The 26,222-nt window shown below is 35.1% G+C and overlaps 1 protein-coding gene across 10 annotated transcripts; it reads left to right on the top strand.

Annotated features, from left to right (window-relative positions):
* Positions 1 to 107: 107 nt before the first annotated feature.
* Positions 108 to 24,603, top strand: LOC116768706 (anoctamin-5). Of its 10 annotated transcripts, none has more exons than XM_061526645.1 (21): positions 109 to 613; positions 4,665 to 4,762; positions 8,151 to 8,264; positions 10,008 to 10,224; positions 10,497 to 10,562; positions 11,883 to 11,951; positions 12,957 to 13,117; positions 13,367 to 13,535; positions 13,912 to 14,032; positions 14,291 to 14,402; positions 14,485 to 14,645; positions 15,011 to 15,147; positions 15,452 to 15,718; positions 16,296 to 16,499; positions 17,062 to 17,210; positions 17,290 to 17,375; positions 17,740 to 17,945; positions 19,730 to 19,890; positions 20,352 to 20,454; positions 20,607 to 20,787; positions 22,044 to 24,603. In XM_061526645.1, the coding sequence occupies exons 1-21, from the start codon at positions 383 to 385 to the stop codon at positions 22,160 to 22,162; spliced, it is 3,132 nt and encodes a 1,043-aa protein (XP_061382629.1). In that variant the 5' UTR covers positions 109 to 382; the 3' UTR covers positions 22,163 to 24,603. The 10 variants fall into 10 exon arrangements, with proteins under 10 accessions (XP_061382630.1, XP_061382629.1, XP_061382633.1 ...); XM_061526649.1 differs by having other exon boundaries at positions 20,607 to 20,812; XM_061526648.1 differs by having other exon boundaries at positions 20,607 to 20,816.
* The last annotated feature ends 1,619 nt before the right edge of the window (positions 24,604 to 26,222 follow it).

The following is a 26,222-nucleotide window of genomic DNA, read 5'->3' as shown; positions in this document are numbered from 1 at the left end:
AAAACAAAATGAAATTTTAGCTTAGAAATTACTTGTTTTAATGATTGAATTATGCTTTGAACATGTTCATTTGCTTTTTATGATAGTTGTCAATCTGAATTTATCAAGTAAAGTGACATTTGACAACATCTAGAACTTAATTTAGCTTTGCTATAATATTAAGCTCTATTGTCTTTCTAGTCATTTTTCATTTTCTCGCAATACTTGGAATTAAGACTGAACTTTATCATTCAAATATTGTCTTCTCTTACTCATTAAAAAATTAAAAATAAAAACCATAAAAATTTATTACTGATAAAGCCTTGTTTGAAATTACTTCCGCTCGTAGTGACTAATCATCTTAGAGGATATTATGGTCAGTGTGATCACTTAGTGACTTGTAATGTCTGACGGGGACCCCTCTCTGGAAGAAGATATCCCGAAACCGTTACTGGAGAGAGTTGAAGAGAATGTATTCACCCCAAAGATAACAACTCCGATTTTCGCCGGGAGTGTGAAGCTGCACCACAAACCTTCAGACGTAAGCGAGACGGAGTCGTTTTTGTCGGACGCTCAACGCAATGATCTCGCGTTCCAACAGCTGTTCAACGATGGAGATGCAGACTTTCACGAAGTAAGTCTTCTAGAGTTATTATTAAACGAACAAAAATCTTAAAATAATTAGCTGTAAATTTGTTTAGTTAAGCTCTAAAGCTTCAATTCAAAATGTTTCTAAACCCTATGTATTATGAACCCACGGCTTAGATTATTATAAGATGGTCTTTAAATAAGTGAAATAGTTTTTCTTGTAGGTAACAAGTGACAGTTGCTAAACTAATATTCTTTAAAAAAAAAGTCTTAATTTTTTTATGAAAATAACCCAAAAATTAAGATGATTTAATACAAAACACATTTAATAACTATATGGTTATTAAATTAAATAAAGAACTTAACATAGGGACCCACATGTAATAGTTATTTAGCAAAATGTTATAAATAGTTTACATCAACATGTTGAGTAGTACAAAGTGCAAAGGTATGTTAAGAACAATCAACTGATTCATGATGAGACAAAGGATACAGAACAAAAACCTTAGTAGAATTTGTCTTCAACTGATTTTATAATTGTGAAATTTTGTGTGGAGATATGGACATATAGCTGAATGTATGGATGTCTGGATTATTGTAGCTCTTTCACCAAATACTTACTTCACAAATTCTCATGAAACTGTAGACTAGTGTAGCTTAGACATCAGAATAAGACATACTCCGAAATTTACGCCAGAATTATATGTAGTTTCCGTGAGATACAGCAAAAGTATATAAGTACCAATCTAAAATACCTACAAATATACATACTACTTCAGGCATGTAAATTCTTCTGCACAGCCATTGAATTTTGACTAACATTAACCAACTGCCTGCATCAACTATAGTCTGTGTCATGTAATTTCACACAAAACAAAACTGTTTTGATGTAATCTATGAAACTGCACATAGTTCTGGCGTAAATTTCGGAGTATGTCTTATTCTGATGTCTAAGCTACACTGGTCTACAGTTTCATGAGAATTTGTGAAGTAGGTATTCTGTGAAAGAGCTACAATAATCCAGACATCCAAACATTCAGCTATATGTCCATATCTCTACACAAAATTTCACAATTTTAATATCAGTTTAAGATAAAATCTACTAAGATTTTGTTTTGTATCCTTTGTCTCGAAATGAATCAGTTGATTATTGTTAAGATACCTTTGCACTTTGTACTACTCAACATGTCGATATAAACTATTTATAACATTTTGCTAAATAACTATTATATATGGGTGTATATATATACAGTCTAAAAAATCAAATCGTATATTCTAAAAAACGTTCAGTAACAAAATATGCATTAAATCAATTAAAAGACATGTAAGCCTAAGCCACTAGTTTACCGTAAGGAAAATTGTATTTCATAGTCATTACAATAAAATATATTTCCTCCTTTTCTTAGCAATATATGTGAAGTAAATGAAATCATAGTTCATTATTTAAAAAAATATATATATTAATTATTTTAGGCCATTTTCACACTGGATACGTGGAATACTTTGCTAGTGTCAATGTTTTCATGTAATAAACAAATTGTAATATAATTTTTTAATACTGTATAGAGAAAACCTAAAGGAGTTCTGAGGAAATTTATACATTTTTATGACTCTAGTTATATTTAATAATTTTGAAAAAATATTTAAAGGATTTAAATTTTTCTTTTTCTACCCACAATGCAAAAAGTGTCAAATTCAGTTAGTTTGTTTTTAATATGTTAAAATTGTTATTTATGAGAGGAATATAAGTCACTTTACTATTTTTTTTCCTTTTGCATCACTTTAAAAAATTTCCACGTTCTAGGCTGAGTTCACTCGTTAGAATACATCGGCATTAAGACCTCTTCTTTTTGTAGATAGTTTTCCACTATAAAGACATTAGAAATGCCCATCGCGGGTGCTATATCAATTTTTATATTGAAATTTTTGTATAACAAAATATATTACTAATATTTGTATGTCTATAAGTATGTAGAATATGAAAAAGACATTGCCAATTTAACTTCCTGAGCTAAAGGTTCAGCAGATGAATGTAAATCAAGAAATTAATTTTTTTTTTTTATATTTCATACGGGTCAACTATATCATTTAAAAGAAGAGATATTTCAACATAGTCCACGTGTCCTATCCACGTATAATTTTTAAGGGTTCTGTATCACCATAGCAACGGAATTTCAGACGCGATCGGTCCGTCATTCGATTTTCCCTCCGTCTGCTATTTAAACCCTATATCCCGTTGTCTCGTGAAGATTTGTTTATTAAAATTAAAACCCTACATATAATGCTACGGCCTCTCGAAGTTTAATGAAAAAAGTTAATTAAAAAAAGATACGGCCTCTCATTTACGACCTGTCAATGCCGTTGAAAAGCTCTATAAATCTTGAATGTTTTTATCTTTTAAGGAAAGTAATAAATCATTTGCTTTTTTATTCAATAATGTCGAATGAAATGTTTGGGCCAGTACTTTGAGCTTTACCTCCAATGCTTAATAGTGGGAGGAATTGTTAAAACCGATGGCAAAGCACCTTGATATTCAAACAGCATATCATTATGCTAGAAAACTTCCGAGATTTGTTCAAAATGAATATTAAATATAATGTAAGTCTTAATTGAAGCGATGAAGTTTTAAAGCCCAGTTTTTGGCTCATATGTTGAGTGTGAGTTTGACCAAATACATGTTAATTACGTTGGAATTACTTATTGATGTCGGAACCTATATTTTTGTAGCCAGCACTCTTGTCATACTAAAACGGAATGGTTAGGTATCCTCTACAGTCAAGGCCCTTATTTTAATACGTGGGTCTCAGCAGTCAGCACCCGCACAATCTTCGCGTCATGCTGTCAAATTCTCAGAGCATTTGTTTTACAGATAATAAAAAAAAAAAGAAAACAAGCGTCGAGGCCAAATCTGTTGCCAAATTGTTTCGTTTAGTTAATGTCAAGTAATAGTAGTATAGAAAAAAAATGCAGTGAGATTTAAACCAGGTCTACACTACAAACTGTCTGTGGCGCCAATTACATTACACAAAAAAAAAACTGTAAAATTTTTATTACGTTAGTACATACTCGTTACAATTAAGTCACTTAGCGCCTCTAAATAATTTATTTATACGTAGTGTGATTGTGTCGTTCTAATATTTTTAATTGATTATATTAAACGAATTTTAAGTATGAGACAATGCCGTGCGAATATTATTTTGACATGTTTTTGAATTCCTCTCGCCTTATGACAGTATTAGAGACTGCGTTATCTTTAAGTGCCATCATTTACTTTTGTCACTTTACAAATAATGAGGCGCGTAGACTTAGTTTTTATAAAACCGTTAACAGAGCATGACGTGTATTATAACGTTCAGTATTCAATTTAGTATGTAAATTATAGTTTTATATAGAACATAAAAAAAATTATCAATTAATAATTAATATATATATTATTATATAAAAAAAGAAAAAGGTTGGTTATCGTATTAATGTTCGTGACATAATGAGATTAGAGTGAAATTCTTTAGAAATTTTATCTTCTTAAATGTGACTGTATTTTATAGACAGATTATTCAACGTTGTATGGATACTAATCAAACATGATTCACTCTGAGTCTGTGTGAAACTGCCAAGGTCGGTAGTTTCTTAGGTTTTTTAAAACTTAGTAGTGTTTGTTGTTCAGCGGTGTGATGTTAGCGAGGAGTATAGTTGATATGCTGTCCTATGTCATGTACGATGTTGGTCGTGATAGGATATTAAGAACCAGGAGAACTAGCTGGACATATAAAGTATAAACATATATTTAACCTCTTTAGTATATGTTCTGTCAGCTGTGTGAAATGACGCAAATGTTTAATATATCTTTATGTTATAGTGTAGTGAGTTTCCTAATGTCACTTTTCCCGCGTTCGGAGCCATGAGGAAACTATAGCAAGGTCGTTGCTATCAATCAATGATGATATTTGTCAACAGTCTTTGTGATACAATTAAAAAAATACGATTAAAATGAATTTAGTGTTGTATGTATGTTGTTGTAATGATAGGTGTTGTTATTGTAGAAATAAAATGTTAAACTAATTCAAATTCCTCTGTTACTGATGAATGTGTTGTGCTAGACGGAGAAGACGGTCCAGGAGCGGATGGCTGATCTCCAGGCAATGTCGGTGCTCAGCACGTACCAGGATAATCTGTCACACGATATGAACACCGACCGGTGAGTTCAGAACCGATGACATTGACAGCCCTGACATTCACAACCTGACACTAGGGTTGGGTTTATCGGATTTTATGCTAGTGTCGGGACTAACAATTTGAATATTTATCGATAATGTTTGGTTTAAAAAAAGAGGTTGTCACCAATGAGGTGTACGGGGTATTGTTCTTATGTTTTGTATGGGAATGTGATGTCATTGGTATATGTGTTCCGTGCCGTTAGCATGAGTGTTGTGTGTTGGTCTTATCAATAACTACTATTGTATATTTATAACGAGTTCATTTTTAATTATAGATAACATTAGTTATATTTTTAACAAGCACTTGATATTTTTTACGTGAACATTATTATGTAAGTAAATTATTTGATACTCTGAGATTTTTTTATGATTTGCTTACACTATGACATTTCGTTTAATTTTTTTTTTTTGAAAATATCTGAAACATTCTGCCAATTCAAATGTTATCATGTTGTTTGTTTAGATAATATAAGGTAATTTGTATTTCTGTTATCGTTCCCAAATCCCAAGGCAAACCTTTACAAGAGCCATTTCTAAGAGTTAGGATGTACATACATACATACATCTTTATATGTTTCTATACATTTAAAAAGTTATTTTCGTATCTTTTATATTATGCTCCATTGAAAGTGCGCCAAAATCAATGCCAAAAAGAACTTTGGTGTTAAAGAACCGCTATACAGTCGTGTTTATTTTATTTCACTGTTGCGTTTTTGTAACAGCCTGAAAATCTGTAAAGAATTAATTATCTTTTTCATATGAAAGATGTTATGAGAAGCGTCATCTCGTTGGTCATTATATTTGGTGGATGTAGTTTCAATTTTCATTTTTTTTTTTTTTTATATATTTTTTTTTACAGTTGTATTATTTCTTTATAGATTAGAAAGTATATTTTCGCAAACAGTTTTATCTTGAATGTCTTAAATGAAATCATTATTCTAATCTGACATTTATGTATGAAGATTAAAGTCTTTCTTCAATATGGTCTTGTTTAAGGTATTTTTTAAATAAGCAATGAATGTAATTAATCTTCCGTTTTTTTTTTAATTAATAGTGTTGTTGGGTAAGTGTTAGAATTAAAAATAGTGTACATTTTGTATTCATAACCGGAAGTATTGAGAAAAGGTACATGCAGTTAAATTCTTCAATTAAATAGTAATACAAATAAAAATATTATCCTAAGGTAGTTAAATATTTTTGAAATGCACTATAGCTGTAATTGGTCGCTTGCACTGATATGTTACACTAGATGTCGCTTGCGGCTTCGCCCGCTTATTAATTCCCTCTTTGTGATACGCCTCACCATAATTACGAGGTTTTCTTGGGTTTATCCATGGTTATTTTTTAATCCTGACTTGGTTACTATGAAACTACTACCAAATAATAACGAGATCTAAGACTTTCGCGAGTATTCATGTAAACGATACTAATATTTTTGGATTACTACGCGTTATTTATCATCACATGGTAAATAACAAGACCGACTGACAGACATTCACATCTCATCTGCCCGTGATAACGGTTCCTGCAAAGTAACCGAAACGTCGGGAGCATGTAGTTCTAAAAATAATGAAATAATGCTTAGTAATCCGAAAATATTAGTTTCATTTAAATTAATTAATAATTATGTTGGAAAAAAGAAATATTTTAAATAAAATGTAAGTATATTACTGCATAAATACTGATTAGATTCCATTTACTTTTTCTAATGTATTATTTCTTTGAGGCCTGACCTTTATCACAAATAATAAGTATTGCTATATGTTTACTTATTTCAAAGCTATAAAATTTTAATAATAAAACCTTTTATCGAGCGTTATGTATTCACTGATAACTTTTTTGTTCATGCGAGGCTGTTAATATGACAGTCGGGATGAAGTCGCGGGTATCCGTTAGTGAATGTATAAATTTAAATTTAGAATTATATATCTGAAGGAATGTAGTTAGGTATAGTTGTTTAATTCACTACATTTTTTTTAATTAAATGGCTTAGGTCACCTCACCGATACGTTTACAGGAAAACGGCGCGGGTAAATACAACGTTGACTGTTAAAAGATTCAGTTGATTAATAACATGGTTTTGAGCTCAAGACTAGATTGCTATAACAGTCTCAACAGTTGATAAAAATTTATTATTTATGGATTATTTGTATATGTCATCAATCTCATTTGATTCCTTTCCCTTATAAATTTTATCGTCTTCATAACTGTGATAGATTCATTCAAAGTGTATTTAAAAAAAAATGTGGACGAATTTTTAAATTAAACTGTAATTTAATTCATATTTGAAGTTTTAAGAATAATATAACATTATAGTAGTTTCTTCATGAGATCTTAAAAGTTAAAACAGCTTCTTTGTTATCTCGTTACTAGGATTTTTTTTTGTAGTAAACCTGTAAGTGTTAGCTTCTTTGTGGAATTTTGATTTTTTAAATATTTTATTGCTATTACAGTCAGAATGTTCTTGTAGGTTTTAATCTTTATTAATCTGAACACTTTAAATTAAATAAATTTAAGTTATTAATTTAAATTAATGTACTGTTTTTTATTGTACAAATGTGTGAAATATTTTTCATTCACGTATTAATTTTGATTATTATGAGCTTTTTTTTATCGAGTTTTATATATGATTCTAATATATAAGAGTATTTTATTGTTGAACACGCGTACTTCGTTTTCTTACTTAAAACGTTCAGACTAATGGCCAATGAGTTCAATGACCTATTTTACGTTGCATGATAAAAGTGTGATCATCAATTTGCGTTGTTAAACGTTTGCTAAATGACGAACACTACCTTTAGCACGAGTTTTCTTTATCAAACTCAAAACAGACAGTTTCTCGATTTTCATTTGTGTTCACGTTCACGTTTGTTCACGTTCACGTCGATTATAGGAAAAGATTTATGAATGGTAAACTGGAACCTGTTCGTACTTAGTTAAAAACAGCGCTCAGTCAGATTTATTCCTTAATACAAGTTTATATTACGTGCTCATTCACCGTAACCTACGTGTTAACTTAACCTTCGACTTTGAAGTACATTAGATTACTGTTAAGTTTTAATTTATTTAAAATAGGAATGTATAGTGACGCAATGATATCGCAAACATATACATACACTAATTGGGTTGATCAGAGAAATCAATAAAGCGCAATTGGTCCAAGGACTTTCTACGCATGATAGCTGTTCCACTCAGTACCATTACAAAAAATATATAGTATTTACATACATCGATTAAAATTTTACGTTATACTAAAATAAGTTTTAAAATAACGTTCATAAACCGCTCATTAATATTAAAAGCAGTGCACGTAAGGAGGATGAATTGAATATAGGTTTCCCATTGGAGTGTTCAAAACAAATTTTTCAGGGACAATGAGAGCGAGGCGTCCACCAGAGCCGCCGAGGAACCGGTCTGTAGTGGACTCGGCATGACAAACGACGTGGCCAACAATAATGGCAAAACTACCGCGAACCATTGCTCGTAAGTAGTAGGAATGTGACTAACACCGTCTCAATTAATGTTGAATATATTGTGTGCTTCCAACATTCATGATACTGGAATATCCAAAGACTATATTTTCTTTTTGGTCGGCTGTTGTCTATGGTTGAAAAATTTGTGTAAATTACTGTGTACATACTATGCACAAATCGATAAAGGCTATTGATATAATTACGTAAATCTAATTAAATACTGTCTACCGATTGCCGGCTGTTCTCAATTTATGTATTAATTAGAAATTATGTTTATATTGTAAGGGAATAGATTAATTTGTATTTGCCAGTACTGACTACAACTGATAGGAACTGTTCGCTTTAACCGATGGAGATAAGTAATGACTTGGAGCATGTGGTTCATCGTTCCAATATGAAACAGAGTCATTTATAATATTGAAGCAAATCGTTTGTTGCGTCTATTTTATGTCCGAGATATAGAAATTCAAACAGTTAGCCAACAAAACAGTGCTCGACTATATGTATATACATATATATATATATATACTAGTTAATCACTATATACATGTGTTTGAATTAATAAGAAGGTCTTAAATTAGTATGAGAAATCTATTTCTATATAAACACATTTGACTAGTCACTGAAACTGGATTCTCCTCGCCTGTTAATCGATCTCGCACAATGTTACGAACAGCCGTTCTCAATGGCGTTCATGCAACTGGTCCATTGATAACTTACTCGACTAATACCCTATGTTCGCGTTTTAAATTAAAACCAATTGTATGGTTTAGTACATATTTTATCTGATGGTTGTTTTAAAGTAGATCGGTTCTTATGAATTCAAAAAAATACTATACAGAATATGTATATCTATAGTTAAAATATGTATTCCATGACAGGTTCTTGCGTATGGCACCTAAATTTCGGTATGAAACTATTACTAAAGTATAATTTTAACGTCATTTTGTTGAATTAAATATAACTTTGAAATATATTTGGCGAAAATTCATTACCTCGGTACTATTTGCTTAATGGTCAGCTTGATACAAAAAGTATAAACTCTTTTTATTCATAGCTCGGATTTGTCGGTGTGGTACGCGGTTCGTGAATGACAAGTGTTGAGACTGTCATTGTTATGTAAATACTGATCGTGTTGTACGCGTATTTTAACTCCTAACGCGCGTGCGTTTATACCCATGGTAGCTCTCAAATGGACCTTATGCTTTTTGAACTACAACTAAGGCTGTTTCTATTTTATGTCTACGTAATCCCGACGTTTCGGTTCCTTTCAGCAAACGTGATCTCGGGGAGACGAGACGAGAGCAAATATACTCGTTTTCGGCATATTATTACTTGATTACTTAACAAGCTTCACAATAGCAAGTACACTCGTTAAATGGCAATAAAAACGTTGAATTGTTTTTTTAAAGTCAATAAAACTCAGTTATGATCAAATGATATATGGACAGCGAGGGTTTTGACTTCAACTCATCTAAATTTTTTTGTACCATTAAATAAAAAATAGAACTAATTTTATTGCGTGCGTGTTATCAATTAAATTTTAATTATTTTAATTTACTAATATAGTAAACCGTATGTTTGATAATGATATGGGAATAATAATATCAGCCCAACCTATCACGGGCTGCCTGCCATTGGGAATTGTTCACTATGATAATAAAATTATTAAAATTCTGCCAACTTAATGATATAATGTTCTGTATTATCATGTCTATTGATATAATTCATCTATTTTTTTTTTTTCATGTAGGATAGTCATGGGCGGTATTATGAGCAACCCTTCATTGACCTTCAAGGATGGAGTGCGCTCCGTGGACTTCGTCCTCGTGTGGGAGGCTAACAAGGATGACGCGGTCACTCCCGAGGCGTACGAGAGAAGGAGGATCTTCGAACAGAATCTGGAGACGGAGGGACTGCAGCTAGAGATGGAGGCACCTGAAGATTTGTACGGACTGCATTTCGTTAAGGTATTTTATGTTCTGTATGTATACGATATACTCTGTAACGATGTTTTTTTTTAACGAAAATAATAAAGATTTATTTAATGATACATCCTCCTTAAATTAAATATCTCAAATTCAGCAGTTTAAATTAAATATGTTAAACAAACATTATTTACGTAAAATTTTTACAGACAGTCAACTAAATTGTACGAATTCTTACGGACAGTAATTTAAATTGGAAATTATTTTACATGTAGTAACTAATGTATATATTTTGTTTCCCATTTCTATTTTAGATCCACGCACCACTTTCGGTACTTAGAGATTACAGCGAGATACTAAAACTAAGGATGCCAATGAAGGTTCGTATATTGGAAATTGTCGAATAATCTTAAGTTTAATTTAATATATTTTTTTGAACAAACATCAGGTAAAATAATTAGGAATTGAAGATATTCTTATTTATAGGAATACTGTTCAGCTTGTATCAAGTGTTATTAGAATTAAATGTCTAGTCAATGGTAATTAAGATATTCGAGCACAGTTTAAGTGAAACTATGATTTGAGGATTTATTGCTCGAATTATATTACATTTTACCTTGTGTAACGAACATGTCCCTGATATTAAAAGTGGCCGTTGAACGAAGGTGGCTGTTTAAGATCATGCAATGGACAGACTGAGCTGTTATAAACAATTGAAAAGCAAGATTGATATACACCGAAATTAATCCGCGAGGTTGTTGAATTAAAAAAATGTCTTCATCAAAAGTGAATATGGCTGACAATTATCTAGAATTGGTATGCCCTCATCGGAAATAAATAATCCCACTTCCGCGAGCACAGTGGCAGCTCCTATGATACAGTAAGAGCGTTCTGCACATCCAGAGCAGGATGAGAGAAAATTAGGATATCTTTGGCCGTAGATGACAAGTAACAAAACTCACAGTCACTTTCACCTCGTATATCCGTGATCACGGTTGCTATAGAGTAAAAAACGTGGTAAAATGTAGTTATAGTAAATCGCGTAGTGAATCCGAAAAGCGTAGTTTTATTTAAATGTGCAGTGTTCAATAATCGCCTAGTGTGTGTTCCACTCGTAGTTCTACTATTAGTTACTTGTTTGATAGTTGTAATTATTTTCCTCCCTACCTGCAATATATAGATGTGAGTAGGTTCTGAGTTATTTATGTATTTTTTTTCCCCCTATGTATTTATAATATTTAACGCCTAACCAATGACATGGCCGTGTTATCTGCGATGTGTCACGTGAAAAAATATTAATGAATTGGTATGGAGGGAACATCAGAACTATTCGAAATTTTAATTTATTTTACATAGCAGGCGTCTACACTCTGTGGTAAGATACGCCATAAAAGAAAAAAAAAATTAATTTCGTCATCCAAGTCAGGAATAATATACTAAAGCATAGTGTTTAACGCCTGAATAGACATAGCAGTGGGTGTGCACAATAAACACGAGCATGCCCGCAAGCAAGGGGCAATGAAACCAAAATCACGAAATAACAAGTGAAAAACTAGTAATTTGAGTGTGAAGTATTGAATTAGGTTCTTAAATTAAATTTGAAGTTTTGATACCATTGATTAAAGGTTTTATGAGCTGTCAAAAAATGTATCTCAAAATGGCGATGTATCTCAGAGTGTAGCGTAACGTGTGTGTTATAGGAATGCAGTAAGATAAGAAAAGGTGGCCGAGCGAATACTATTCTGAACGCTGCCATGTATTTGTCGAAGGTACGCCGGGGTATGGCTGTGGCTTGTTCACCACTAATACGCTTGGTGTATGCGGGCTTCATTATAACATCCGATGTTATCGAACTTTCATTGCCATCGTGTTTGAGATAACCTTTACATAACAGCTTTGCTTTTACCAAATCGTGTTACTCAGGATCTGGAGGCGAAACATATATCATTAATTTATACTAACACGCCTCTGGAAGGTAAGGGAAAAGGGTATTTTATGTAGAGATCGTACCCGATATGAGTATTATTAGTACTAGCAAATTATTTTGTGAGTTTCCTCTCATACTTACCCAGCCTGATCACATTAGATAAGGATAATCTGAACTCTGTTTCTCTTAATTAATAACTAATATTTATAACATAAACTTTTCCAGTATAATGTGTTAGTACAATTTTGACTCGTCAACGTAAAACGGTCTAGATATCAGACATTCGTATGTCTTCGTAAATGTTCGGGAATATTCGTGTGTGTTCGCAAATCCTCGTAACCATTCGTATCCCCGAAAGTTTCCGAATGAAGAAACTTTGAAACTGTCGGTTTTTCGTTTGACGATTCCAACTTGTAGTAGCTCATGTAAATTGCCACTTTGGCATGGTAGTTCAATTTAATAATGTTCATGTAATCGTTAGAGATCGCCTCGGAGTAAACGCCGAACGCTATCAATGTAGTCGCTTCAATTAATTACTGTGTTTTGATGTGCATGTTTTATAGCTAAGAATTAGGAATTCATGGCGTCCTTCCTAACATATATATATGTTGTCCATTGAGTTAATTATAGTTGAGAAATTAACATCGCAACTAATAGTCACAGAGTTTTATTATTAACAATATATTTTTAATACTATTATTTATTGCATTTCCTTATTTTGTGTAACATTTATATATCGATCGACCTTACGAAATGTTATTTTTAATACAATAAAAAAAAATCAAAGCTAATAAAATCAGACTACAATCGAAACTACTACTAATAGGAATAAGGTTTCTTTTTGTAGTTTTCAGCGTTGAAGAACGTCCACGATAAGACGAACAGTCTGATAGATCGCGTCGAGGACTGCTGGGATCGCTTCATGTCCAAGATCAGAGTGGACCCGGTCATGTTCCCGGAACGAAGACATCGCCTCACCGCGATATACTCCAAGGATAAGGAATACTTGTTAGTGACGTTGAACTGAACATTCAATTCTATCCACTAAGAAATATGGATCATTTTTGAAAAGCTTACTGAGTAGTTGTTCATATAATCATGTTGCCAACATGGCCAATGAATGAGGAATTCGTTGCCAAGAGCGATATTGGAATCTGCAAACTCTGGATTACTCACTGCAGTCGTTATACTTTAATGCGGTTTTCTTCCAGCAGTCGTTATACCATACTATAATTATCCTTGGACTTTTCTCCCCAGGTTCGACTCCTCGTCCCCGTGTTTCTGGACTCCCTCCATCCGTTCCCGCATCGTCCAGTTCATCCTGGACAGGAAGAAGTTCTCTTACTCGGAGGCCGACTACTTCGCGTTCGGCATCACGAGGCTGATCAACGAGAACACTTATAGTGCTGCCTACCCGCTACATGATGTAAGTATATTTTAAATCAGCCTTTCCCAAAGCGATAACGCCCCCTTGTGGACGCTGCAGGCATAAAGGGCGGTAATAGACCCAGAAAAGAAACGGGGGCGGTATGTAGAGGTGTAATGACTGACTTGTAACTACATTTAGCTTGGATAAGTTATAGTGGATTTCCAGTAGGTGAGACAATGAGGCGCAATAAAGTAATTTATCCTCAATGTCGGCAGTAGACTAAATAAGTTTGGGAATCCCTGTTCTAAAGCTTATAATATATAAGTGTTGATGTGTTATTAAAATGTCTTCGCCTCGATAGGGATATATATTCTATCACTGTACTCATTCAATGTTGCCATGTGTTATTATATATATATGTGTTAATGTACAGGGTGATCTTAAAACGCCGGGCTCTATGCGACACCTCCTCTACACCGAGTGGGCGAGCGTGTCCAAGTGTATCAAATACCAACCCTTAGATTACGTCAAGGATTACTTTGGAGTTAAAATAGGTGAGATTTTTTTTTATCAATTTCTATCATCGTTTTAATTAATATCTAAAATGATTGACATATAATATTATACAATGAAAAATCCGTAACAAAAATCAATATTCGAATCCGCACGCCCCCGGATATAAGTTCTTTATCATCAGACATATTAAAATGATCGTTCTGTCATAGGAATAATAATTTAATAAGATTAAGCTAACAATATTTTTTTAATATATTATTATCAGTATATGAGTGTATGTCCGTGTGTGACCTCAGGCCTGTACTTCGCCTGGCTCGGTTTCTACACCCACATGTTGATACCGGCGGCGCTGGTGGGTCTCGTCTGCGTCATATACTCCGCGGCCACCGTCTACTCTAACAAACCGAGGTATACCATCAGAACGCGGCCTAAGATAGATTAGGAATATAGTGTGGAGTGAGCCTTATGTGTGCGCGATGTCTGTCCCCAGTGAGGACGTGTGTAACTACAACTCCACGGTGCTGATGTGTCCTCAGTGTGACTACTTCTGCGAGTACTGGGACCTTCGGGCGACCTGCCTCCACTCCAGGATAACTTACCTCTTTGATAACCCCACTACTGTGTTCTTCGCCATATTCATGAGTTTTTGGGGTGAATACTTTATATTGTTAATTTATACATAATATGTATGTATATAATATAGGAATTCTGTATATCCATACAATAAGATTGCATCGCTGGAGGCATATATCATTTAACACAGATGATATCCACACACACACACACACAAGTTACAACGCACACGAACACATTGATACGAAGTCTCCTTAACGTTGTATTTTCGCTGAAATACATTTTTATTTTAAAGCTAAACTTGTGATTAACTATGCATCGTGTTTGTCTATTTCCTATCAGCAGAGGTGCTCGGTAGATCTTTTCTATAATTCAAAGCCAGAGTAATATATTTTCACGTCGCCTTCCCTCCATAATCCAATGTTTTTTCTCGTCTCCGACAGGCGCGTGCTTCCTTGAGATGTGGAAGCGGTACTCAGCGGAGATGACCCACCGCTGGGACCTCACCGGCTTCGACGTGTACGAGGAGCATCCGCGACCGCAGTACCTGGCCAGACTCGCTCACGTCAAGAATAAAAGGGTATGCACACATTTAGGGGATTTATGACGTGTATACACTACACAGATGAAAAGTTCTGTTGGATTTTAAAAATGAATGGAGTTATAATCTATAGGATATTACAATGACCGGAATGAATTACGTTCTGAACGCTGAAGGTCTGTGAAATATATTTTCTATTTATAAAAATTAAAAAATTACTTTCGATTGTTTAAATATTTAAAAATTAACTAATGTTGTCATATAGTCTTGAAGGTCTTTTGAATTAACGCGATGCACGAAAATTCAAATTTACGGAATGATTCTGTTCTATTATTCCTGGCAGCTGAACGTGGTGACCGGCATAGAGGAGCCGCAGGTGCCGTTCTGGCGCATGCGGCTGCCAGCCACGCTGATGTCGTTCAGCGTGGTGGCGTCGCTGGTGCTGGTCGCCATCGCCACGGTGCTGGCGGTGGTGTTGTACAGGATGTCCCTGCTGGGAGCCAACATCCTCAGGCGACAGGACAACGGCCTGATAGCGTACAGCCCTATAATGTTCACGACGGCCACGGCCGCCTGCATTAATCTGTTCTTCATATGCATATTCAACTATGTGAGTGGTGTATTGGCTCTGTGTGACATTCAGCTGTTGTGTTATGTATAATGATGTACTAGGATTTCTATATAGGCTGTTAGATTGGCATCATAAATTTGACTTAAGCATATAAAAAACTGAGTTCCGTGGGCAGGCGGGCGGAATGGTATTAAATTAATTTGAAGACATGTCAGTTCATACTTCACTTGTGTAGTTAGTTTTTTTTATAATTCGTTATTGGAATCGCTAGTTACATGTACCGAGCGACGACAATAAACAATTTATTCATCCGCGTTCAGGAGAGACAAGGATAATAAGGAAATGCTTAGAAAATTAGGATAAGGTAAAGCGTCCAAATCAAATAGTCCGCTCAGGAAAACATTTAATAGCAAAACCGTGCCGGCTTTGATTATTTGATGAATAGTCACATTCGGAGAGTTAAGTTAAAACAAATCTCCCCTCACGCGGTTCTTAGTCCAAGACATGACAATTAAATATAGTTTGAGAGGTTCAATAATTCTATTTTTTTTTAACAGTAGACGTTAGCACAGCAAGAGTTACCATACAAAATAATAGTTGAATGTAACCGTGCCAGGTGTACCAGTACCTGGCTGAGTGGCTGACGGAGAAGGAGCTGCTCCGCACTCAGACGGAGTTCGACGACTCGCTCACCTTGAAGATCTACCTGCTGCAGTTCGTCAACTACTACGCCTCTATATTCTACATCGCCTTCTTCAAGGGCAAGTTCGTGGGTCGCCCCGGAGATTACATCAGGTTCTTTGGTCACAGGCAGGAAGAGGTGTGTATGGAATTTAACTGAAAATTCTTAGAAATATATTAATGTGGGTAATCTTAAAAAAAAAAACAAGTACATATTGAAATGAGTCCTTTATATTATTCTTGTATGTAGGCAGAGAGCATCACCACATTAACGAGCTGAACTAATTATAATATTTCTTTCCTGCGTGTATATATATTCAAATTATAATGTATATATGAAGTGAAATAGGTATAAATGTTTACTCGCAAGCTGCGAGTCGGAGTCCTTCCCGACGGGTTCCGCTGCTTTATTTATAAGAAGGACAAAGATAGTAATTGTTTTTGTATGGGAGAATTCTCGAATAACTATGTTAATTTTTTTAGTATCTCTTATTATACAATCAACAGATATCTGTTAAAAATGTTATATATCTAACTTATGGTGTTTGAAATACAGTCAATACACTAGACAGACGGTCAGACAAACAACAGGGGCTTAGTGATAGAGCTCCATTCCCACCGGGCACGGGACCCTAAAAATTTACTCAGTCTCGAATATTATGTAGACATCCCCTAAAATATTGTTTGGTGTTCCGTCCCAGTGTTCGCCCGGCGGCTGTCTGTTGGAGCTGTCCATCCAGCTGGCGATCATCATGGTGGGGAAGCAGTTCATCAACACCATCGTGGAGATGCTGATGCCCTACTTACTGAAGTGGTGGGGCGTCATACGAGCCATCGGCAGGAAGAAGAGGTACACGCACAGAACAGGGGCGGGGGATCTGTTTGTTGTGGCCGTAGAGAATATATCGAATTATATGTATGTGTTTCAGAATAAAAAGCCCCATGCAGTGGGTGAAGGATTTCAAGCTGGTGGACTTTGGGAATATGGGACTGTTTCCCGAGTACCTGGAGATGGGTGAGTCACCGAGCATTATAACCCGGAGCAGGTTGAAGACAGCTTCCTTGTTTTTTCTTATGAACATATATTGAAGGTGCTGCGGACGCGTTCTTTGTCGTCTAATTCTTCCAATACGACGATATCTAAGGTTATCGCGTATGTTCTTTGAAAAGAAACTAGCGTTCCCGGATATTACTACACGGTTTTTTTTTTCATGAGCAGAATAACCGAAACGTCGGGATTATGTAGACATAAAAATAATAATAAAGCCTAGTGTCCGAAAACCTTAGCTGATTTCCACATGTCCTATATTAGTTGTATCTCACCTCTCGTACTAGTTCTACATCGTTCAGTCTGTCACTGCTCCCCCCCCCCCCCCCAGTTCTTCAGTACGGGTTCGTGACCATCTTCGTGGCGGCGTTTCCGCTGGCGCCGCTGTTCGCTCTCCTCAACAACGTGCTGGAGATGCGCCTGGACGCTCGCAAGTTCCTGTCGTGCTACCGCCGCCCCGTGCCGCAGAGGGTCACGGATATAGGAGTGTGGTTCCGCATACTCGACTCCATAGGGAAGCTCAGCATCATCACCAATGTTAGTTATATATTTGATAGCCATTATTTTGTTTTAAGCTTAATACTATTTTAATTTATTTTTGTTATTGGCATTTAATTTTTATGGGGTTTTCCAATAGGGACGCTTGAACTTTGACAGCTGATTGCGGCCATGTTGTTTGAGTGACAGCTGTCAAATGCAGTGTGTTATATTCATTCCGTCCTCCCAAACCACCATGGCAGGTTACAGTGTCGAGCAGCACGTGCAAATCATAAAATTGTTTTATGAAAATGGGTCTTCAGTTCGAGCAACGTTCCGCGCACTTCGCCCGTTTTACGGTCGCGATGATCGTCCTGCCGAGTCGACTACCCGTCGATTGGTGGACAAATTCGAGTCAACCGGGTCAGTTAACAATCAGCCGGTTCCCGTGCGTCAACGTAACGCGAGATCTGCCGAGAATATCGCCGCTGTGCGCGACAGTGTCCTCGAAAACCCGCGGCAGTCAATTCCGCGTCGCGCACAGGAACTCGGCCTTTCGCAGACGACAACTTGGCGAATTTTGCGTTGTGACTTGAGCCTGCACCCGTACAAGATCCAGCTGACCCAAGAGCTCAAGGTTAATGACCATAGACAGCGCCGTGTGTTCGCTGACTGGGCATTAGAGCAGTTGGAAGTTGACGCCGATTTTGGCAAAAAAATCATCTTCAGCGACGAGGCGCATTTTTGGATGAATGGCTATGTCAACAAGCAAAATTGCCATATTTGGGACGAGACCAATCCACACGAGGTTCACCAAGTGGCAATGCACCCGCAGAAAGTGACTGTTTGGTGCGGATTTTGGGCCGGAGGCGTGATTGGTCCGTATTTTTTCGAAAACGATAATGGTGTGGCCGTCACCGTCAATGGTGAGCGATACCGGTCGATGATAAGCAACTTCTTTTGGCCTGAAATCGAGAATATGGATCTGGACAACATGTGGTTTCAACAGGACGGCGCTACGTGCCACACAGCACACGCTACGATGGAAGTTCTGCACGAGCAATTTCTGGACATGGTCATCTCGCGCGGAGGCGACGTGAACTGGCCACCGAGATCGTGCGATTTGACCCCGCTGGACTTTTTCTTGTGGGGTTTTCTTAAGTCGCAGGTCTATGCCAACAAGCCGCAAACCACCGATGCCCTCAAAGTCAACATACGCCACGCCATCGATCAAATACAGCCCGATTTGTGCGCCAGAGTCATCGAAAATTGGACCTTTCGTGTGCGCGCCACCAACCGAAGCCGTGGCGGTCATTTGAATGATGTCATATTCCATACATAATGGGGTCGATAGACCTTCCAAATAAAAAAAAAATTTCGCAAATATCTTTCCTACATGTATTTTTTTTTGCATTTCAAAGATCAAGCGCCCTTAATGGAAAACCCTATATATATATTTAATAGCTTGAAACTTAGTAAAATGTTTATATCTTTTTTGTGGGCAACAAAATATTCAATAGCATTTTCTGCTTTAGAAAAAATAGCTTGCTGATATAAGTTCACTTGAAATAACATTTATGAAAAATTTCTAAATCAAATACTCTATTTAATTCTATATATTAAGACCAAAAGCGTTTTTATAATCACGACACGGTCTCTGGTGTGGATGATTACTGTCAGTCAATTCTTCTTGTAGTAGTTGTTAGACGTGAATGGTTATAGAAGCTGTATATAGTGAATTAAGTTACCTTATTGTCTTAAAAACTATAAAATCATTATCTTTGGAAACTGTGACTCTAAATGTTCCGGTTTAAAATTGACTAAGAGTCTTCGATACTTCCCAGGGTTTCATAATAGCGTTCACGTCGGAGTTCATCCCGCGGCTGGTGTATCAGTTCACGTACGGGACCCTCGACCAGTACGTCAACCACACCCTCACGGACTTCAACGTGTCCGTGCTGGAGATACCGCCCAGGAACACCACCTACAAGGGAGACACCTGCAGGTGATTATGGACCTCGATGCATTGGAATATGGCACATAATGACGTGTATATGCTGAGGGTTTATCAATGTGTGCTATCCTTTCAAACAAAATATGCAAATCGTATTTTGATGAAACTCCAAAATATATTAGGTGGCTTTTATTAGAATCACATACCTATAATTCATCCTTGACTTTTGTATGCTTTTCATGGGAGTACATACCAATAGTTGAATGTAGTATAAGTTCCATGATACAGGCCATAGATGTCGCTGAGGGTCGGGTGTCGCTGGCCTGTCTAGTATATTAAGCACATTATTCATTTCTCTCTGAATTCAAAACCTGACAAAGTCGCGGACAAAAACTAAAAGTACTCACTTGCAAGATACATATATAAAAGCACGTTTTGAGTCATTGAGGGAACTATGTGTGATAAAAATAGCGATCGCCATTAATCACCCTGTACATGCGTTTATTTGCTAGTTACCCCGGCTACTGGTACAACAAGGAAGGGGATGACTACGCTCACTCCAACTGGTACTGGCACGTGATGGGCGCCCGGCTGGCATTCGTCGTCGTTTTTGAGGTAACCAATATTAAACTTTTAATACTATCAAAGTTCTTCAAACCAAACCTATCTAGAACTTTCTATACGTCAGTTCTTTCTTTCAGTGTCTATACGATCCCAATTCATAAACCTTATGTTGATAATTGTAACTCCCAATGAAACTGTCGTAGAACGTCGTGGCGCTGGTGATGATAATCGTCCGCTGGGCCATCCCGGACATGTCGGGCGAGCTGCGGGACCGCATCCGGCGCGAGGCCTACGTCATCAACACCATCATCATGGAGGAGACCCGGGCCCGCACGGCCCGCACGCCGCAGCCCGGCCGCCTCCACCCGCCCGTCAGCGGGACAGGTGCTAAACACTCCACGCCCCTCTAGTCGGTAACGGTACGCACCAGCTTCACGCTTCATAATAAACCGCGGCGAGTACGGCGGCCCTCAGCTTCTTTTTTTAAATTTTCATACCTGACATTTTTCTTCTGACCAAGAAGGTCGTATATTTTACAAGGGGTTTTTATATTTTCTTATATACCAGATTTGTTTGGATCCAACGAGGTCGCATATGTTTTGAAAATTGGTATAGTTTTTGGAGGTAGCTGCACATGTACGTGCCAAGGCCGATGTCGAGTCTGAGAGCCGCCGCGTGAGCCGTGTTCGAGACTGTGTTGTGTGTCGATACACTGAGTTTACGTCTAGAATCATTTCATTAATAGAATTTAGTTTGTTATTTTGATTTGTTGCGCGTAACATTACAGTGTTGATGATGTATTGAAGGAAAGGAAATTTCGCTGTTTTTGAACGCTTTAAAAAAATTATAATGCTTAGAGGGAGAGCTTTAAGATTATAGAAATACCTGTGGGAGGTAATGTTAATAATTATAGACTGATTGAAATATAAAAAAAAATATTAGAATTGCTTTTCGAAATTGAGCTTTAAATAAATGCAATAAGCTTGACAGTCGAGTGAATAAAAAATAAAGTGGTATGCTTAATGGTAGTCAGTGTATACAAATGCAGTGCAGTCTTAAAGAGCAGGGAACGTTAAATTTTGATACGAGCCGGTAGTTAATATCGGTTAATGTTCCTGGGCGCGAGCGAGCTTCCGCAAAACATGGGCACCGGATGTGAGTGAGGTACATTAAATATAACAGCATGTGAGTCACTTAACAGTCAACGGAGTTAACCAGCATGTGCACGGTTAAGGCCGTTATTAACCTGTCATTTGATAATGAATTAACTAAACTTCAATTAATGGAATGTTTCAACTTTTCTTCCTGTTTTTTTTTTTTTCTTTTAATCCATAACTAGTATTTGTTTTTGTTGTGGGACAGTAATTTTTCTCTCTCTGATCCATGACACTAACTTGAGAAATAGTTTTAAGTACACAACACACAATATCAGAACACTACATATTTTATTAGAATTAGAATTGTATAATTTTATTTTTTACATTTTTAGTTGTAATAGTCAAAAATAATTTAAATAGAGTAGTTAAGCCGCCGCTTTGAAATGTTTTAAGTAGAAATACACAGACAGTACAAATCAAATAAAATTATATATATATATATATATTTTTTTTTTTATATAATAATATTGTGACTTCCAACAGAAGAGGAAACCGAATCAAATTGGAAACACATAGCATCACTGTCGGGTTCAGACTTCGACCTGGCGGCTCATGGAGACCTCAACGTGAGAGACGTGGACCCGCAGCCTGCTGATGTCTGAAGAGTGGTCGTGTTGACGCTCTGACTGATTGATTGATTGATTGATTGACTGACTGACTGATCGATCGACTCAAATATTAAACACATTGGTAAATGTTTTGATTAATTAATAGATATGTATTGATTGTTCCAGTGAAAAAATAACACTGCGACTAACAGCTGTATGAACATGCGATTGTTTATAAGAGTTTTCGTAGGACGTACCAGTTTTATTAAAGACTAGAAAATTATTGATGCGATCGGTCGACCAACTGGTTGAAAGATTAATCAGTGACCTAGGAATATCAAACCGAGGCCATAGTATTTCTAATTGATACATATTTTAACGAAGGGTCAAAGAACTTTCTTGGGATCGGTCGTCCAACTGGTCGGTAGATTTATTCTTTATGAACAAGATCCTTCATTTTTCTCTTCGGCCTTGTAGATCAATCGGTCGACTAATCGACCAACCAGTCGTCAGTCGGTTTCTTGATGCATCCTAGTACGAAGTTTGGACACAACAATACACGTGGTTTTTATGTTGTGATGCTTTGTAACACATTTTATTGATTTTTAATTATTGAATATCATTGTTTTTGTTCATATCTGAGTTGCCGGAGTTGTATACATTATCCAACGTAAGAAGGATGTATCAGGTATATTTACTTTTATAATCTATACTATTTTTTAGATCTGTCATCGCTGTTTCTGTCACTTTATAGTATAAGTTGTCCAAGTTAGTGAGGGGTAATATTTTTTTGAAGTCGATTTATCTAGCCGATATTCTAGAGGAGGCACTATTTTGTAGTGATCCTATTTTTGGTGATCGGATGTGACGTATGTTAGTATAATAAATTCTGATATACCATTGCAAGTAATGTGTTCACAATTTAGGTCTGTCTAGGCTAGACTTAGCTATAAACGATCTGGAATTACACGGCACAAAGTACAGGTTGAGTAATCCTATATAGAGCTCTCCTATACAGGTAGGGCTCATTCTCCAATCCTAATGCGGGTAGGATAAAGGGACTATAGGTGCAAAAAATCCTTATTTTTACATGTATTTATTATCTGAAGACTCGCTGTGGCCGTTATTTTTGCTAAAGTCTCTTATTTTGCACAATAATATTTATTATAAATGTTATTTATATTTATAAGCTAGTTCCGTGGCGTATCTTCGGTGTACTTAATACGGACATATCCAGTACGAACACTCGTCTGATCGTAGCAGGGAGTTTGAACTAATACAAGTTAACTATTATGTGTAAGGAAATCAACGGGAGATGGTTAAAAATAAAAACAGCTGATTTACTTCGCTTTTTATAGATAAGACTAAAATGAATCTCACATCCTATACACATATATATATTTTAATATACCTCGTAAAAATCTAACCAAATAAAACACATGATTATTCTTTTTAAAAAAGGAATTATATATTTATTATACTTGACAGAGGTTTCATATTTTATAAGTGTAACTTTTTGCTATTGTTTAATAATTTTTATACTATCCTATATGTTATCTGTCGTCTCGACTTACTGTCTTTAGACAAATGTTACGTGAAGTAGTCGTCCACTGTAGATTAGTAACCGCATTAAATGTAAAAAAAGTGTCGTTAAACATACATACGATGTTTAATTAATAAAACGATTGAGATCAAACTAGTGAAATATATTAAAGTTTAAAAAAAAGTTAATTTTCAAATTGTCAACTGTCAAGTAGACAGTTGACAGTTGTCCATATGGAGTGTTGTTCTGTGATTGTTCTCAAATTGTTTGAAATTGGAAATTTATAAAACGTAGAATGTTAGGCATGGAGAAAAAGTATTTATATTAATTTAAAACATTATCTGTGTTGCTAAATTGAGGCGCACAGTACTTTGTTGTTCTTCTATTCTTCGGGAAAGGTTAATTAATTGTTCATTAAACATATATTATTGTTTTTGTAGTTATTCATTGAAATTAATTACCAAAACTAAATTAAACGTTGCAATATTTAACATGATGCCAATGATTAAAAAATATTTGTGAACAATGTATGCAGTTTAAATTTTTTAAATTCAATTTGTCTGAATAATTTTGGCTGGTTTTCATTTGGCTGTGTTTGGATTTAAGCTTGTATAAAAAAAAAACAACTATGTACTATAGTTTTGATTTCAGCCATCAACTTAATTAATTGGATAGTTTCTAAAGTTTTGGGAATGAGCTCATAAAAAGTTTAAAATTTTTATATGTATGTTACTTTTTCAAAGGTTGTTAAATACATTTACCATGAACTACCAAAAAAAAAATTTGTATTTTATTTCGTAGATGGCAACACTACGTTGTAGGCTGGTGCTGTCATTTAAAATGCTTTGGATGTCTGTTGTCATGCGTTAATATGATCTTAATAATTGAATCGTAATTGTAAAAGGCTTGTATTTGTAAAATTTATACAATTATATTCAAGTTTACTGATAAATTTGTTTTATTTTTTACCTACTAATAAAAAAACGGTATTATGGTTCTGTTATCAAATGGTTACAAATTAAACTTTTTTGTTTAACAGACATTTTGCTAACCAACTTTGGGAAATTGTTTTGTTATATGAAACACTAGCAACCTTTTGGTTTTTTCCTTAAATGTAAATAGGAAAGTACCTACCAATAGAAAAAACTTTTTAAGCAACTTATACGGACGCGCAATAGCTTGCCCGGATCTTTTTGAAGACTTCAAAAAAGAGAAGGATCTCTATTTTATATATGTGTATGTATGTTCTTGGATAACTTTTTATTTTACTAGAAAAGATACTCATGATCAGATATTAATTTGTTTTGCTTGAGCCTTAGATCAGGTTAGACTGGTCATAGGTACAAGCTAACTCTTGTTTTGTTGGCTGGTTATAAAAATAGTCCTGATATCTGTAACTTCCTATTCTATTGGGGACTTTGAACAAGATTTGTACATTCTAGTGAGTTCGTTATCACATTTGTCTAGTAAATGTTATTGAAACGTATACAAGACGCGAGGAATACAAAACTACACAATAACCATGAATGACCGAATAACTCGTTAATATATATATATATATATATATTTAAAAGTCGAAAATATTCTGTTATTCTACCGAAATTTATGTTTAACAATGTTTAATGTCCTGGCAAATTAATATATATTTTCGTTCCGATTCCTCTTTATTTCAATTTCAAATTGTTTGATTTTTCAAAATCAATTAACACATATTTATTATCTATGGACTTGTCGATTTTCTGAACCTAGTCCCGGTAGAGTCATACGTCATGATCAATAATGTTGACCTAAAGTGAAGAGGTTATGAAGCAATAATCATTTAGACATTATATTGTTTAAAATAAAATTTCACGTGACTTATTATTGTGATTTCTTTTCTCTACTTTTGTTATTACATAGTTTTTTGATGGTTCGTAAAATTTTTGTTAACTTTTCAACTTAAAGTAATCTTCAATGATCTTAGTCGTTTCATTCAAATAGCTTCCGTTATGAGAATTCTTTGATGGAAATATGAATTTTCTTTTGAAAATAATTAAAAGTTATATTACGTCATTTTTAATTTTTTTCCACGGCAGGCCTTTTTATTTAGATTAGATTTTATTTTTTATTAAACTTTGCTGTTTTTTACAATCTTAAAGGATCTTAAGATATATATACACGTGCTGTGTAAATACTAGTCTGTCTATTTTCACGTTGCTTCTGTCCTAACATATAAGTTCTAACTAACATATAATAAAAGAAATAACTTCTCATGCTCTGTGCCATTTTTTTTCGTGAATGAATATTGGTTCAGCGATGTAGAAACGTCTAGGAGATGCATTAATTTGATTCCTACTATTTTATTAATTGTTCTCTTCTTGGTTGTAATTTTTCGTATTCATTTTCATGTATTTGTGGGATTTTAAACTTATTTATGTAAGAGTAGTCTCAAAATTACAAATTACAAATAAAGCATTCCTTATTAACATTGCGTAATTACGAATTTAATTCAAAAATCTAATTCTTTTAATGCAATTGTCATTTCATTCTACTTTTTGTATTACAATCAGAGCACAGAATTCTGTAAGAATT

This window comes from Danaus plexippus (genome assembly GCF_018135715.1).
Source record: "Danaus plexippus chromosome 3 unlocalized genomic scaffold, MEX_DaPlex mxdp_25, whole genome shotgun sequence".
Classification (NCBI taxonomy): Eukaryota; Metazoa; Arthropoda; class Insecta; order Lepidoptera; family Nymphalidae; genus Danaus; species Danaus plexippus.
This window is presented reverse-complemented; position numbering and strand designations above follow the sequence as displayed.

Bases quoted from the DNA above. Each gene is read 5' to 3' on its own strand.
- LOC116768706 (XM_061526645.1), top strand. From the start codon at position 383: ATGTCTGACGGGGACCCCTCTCTGGAAGAAGATATCCCGAAACCGTTA. The intron at 15,719-16,295 runs GTGAGTGGTGTA...TAACCGTGCCAG, and splicing joins TCATATGCATATTCAACTAT to GTGTACCAGTACCTGGCTGA. The intron at 17,211-17,289 runs GTACACGCACAG...TATGTGTTTCAG, and splicing joins GCCATCGGCAGGAAGAAGAG to AATAAAAAGCCCCATGCAGT.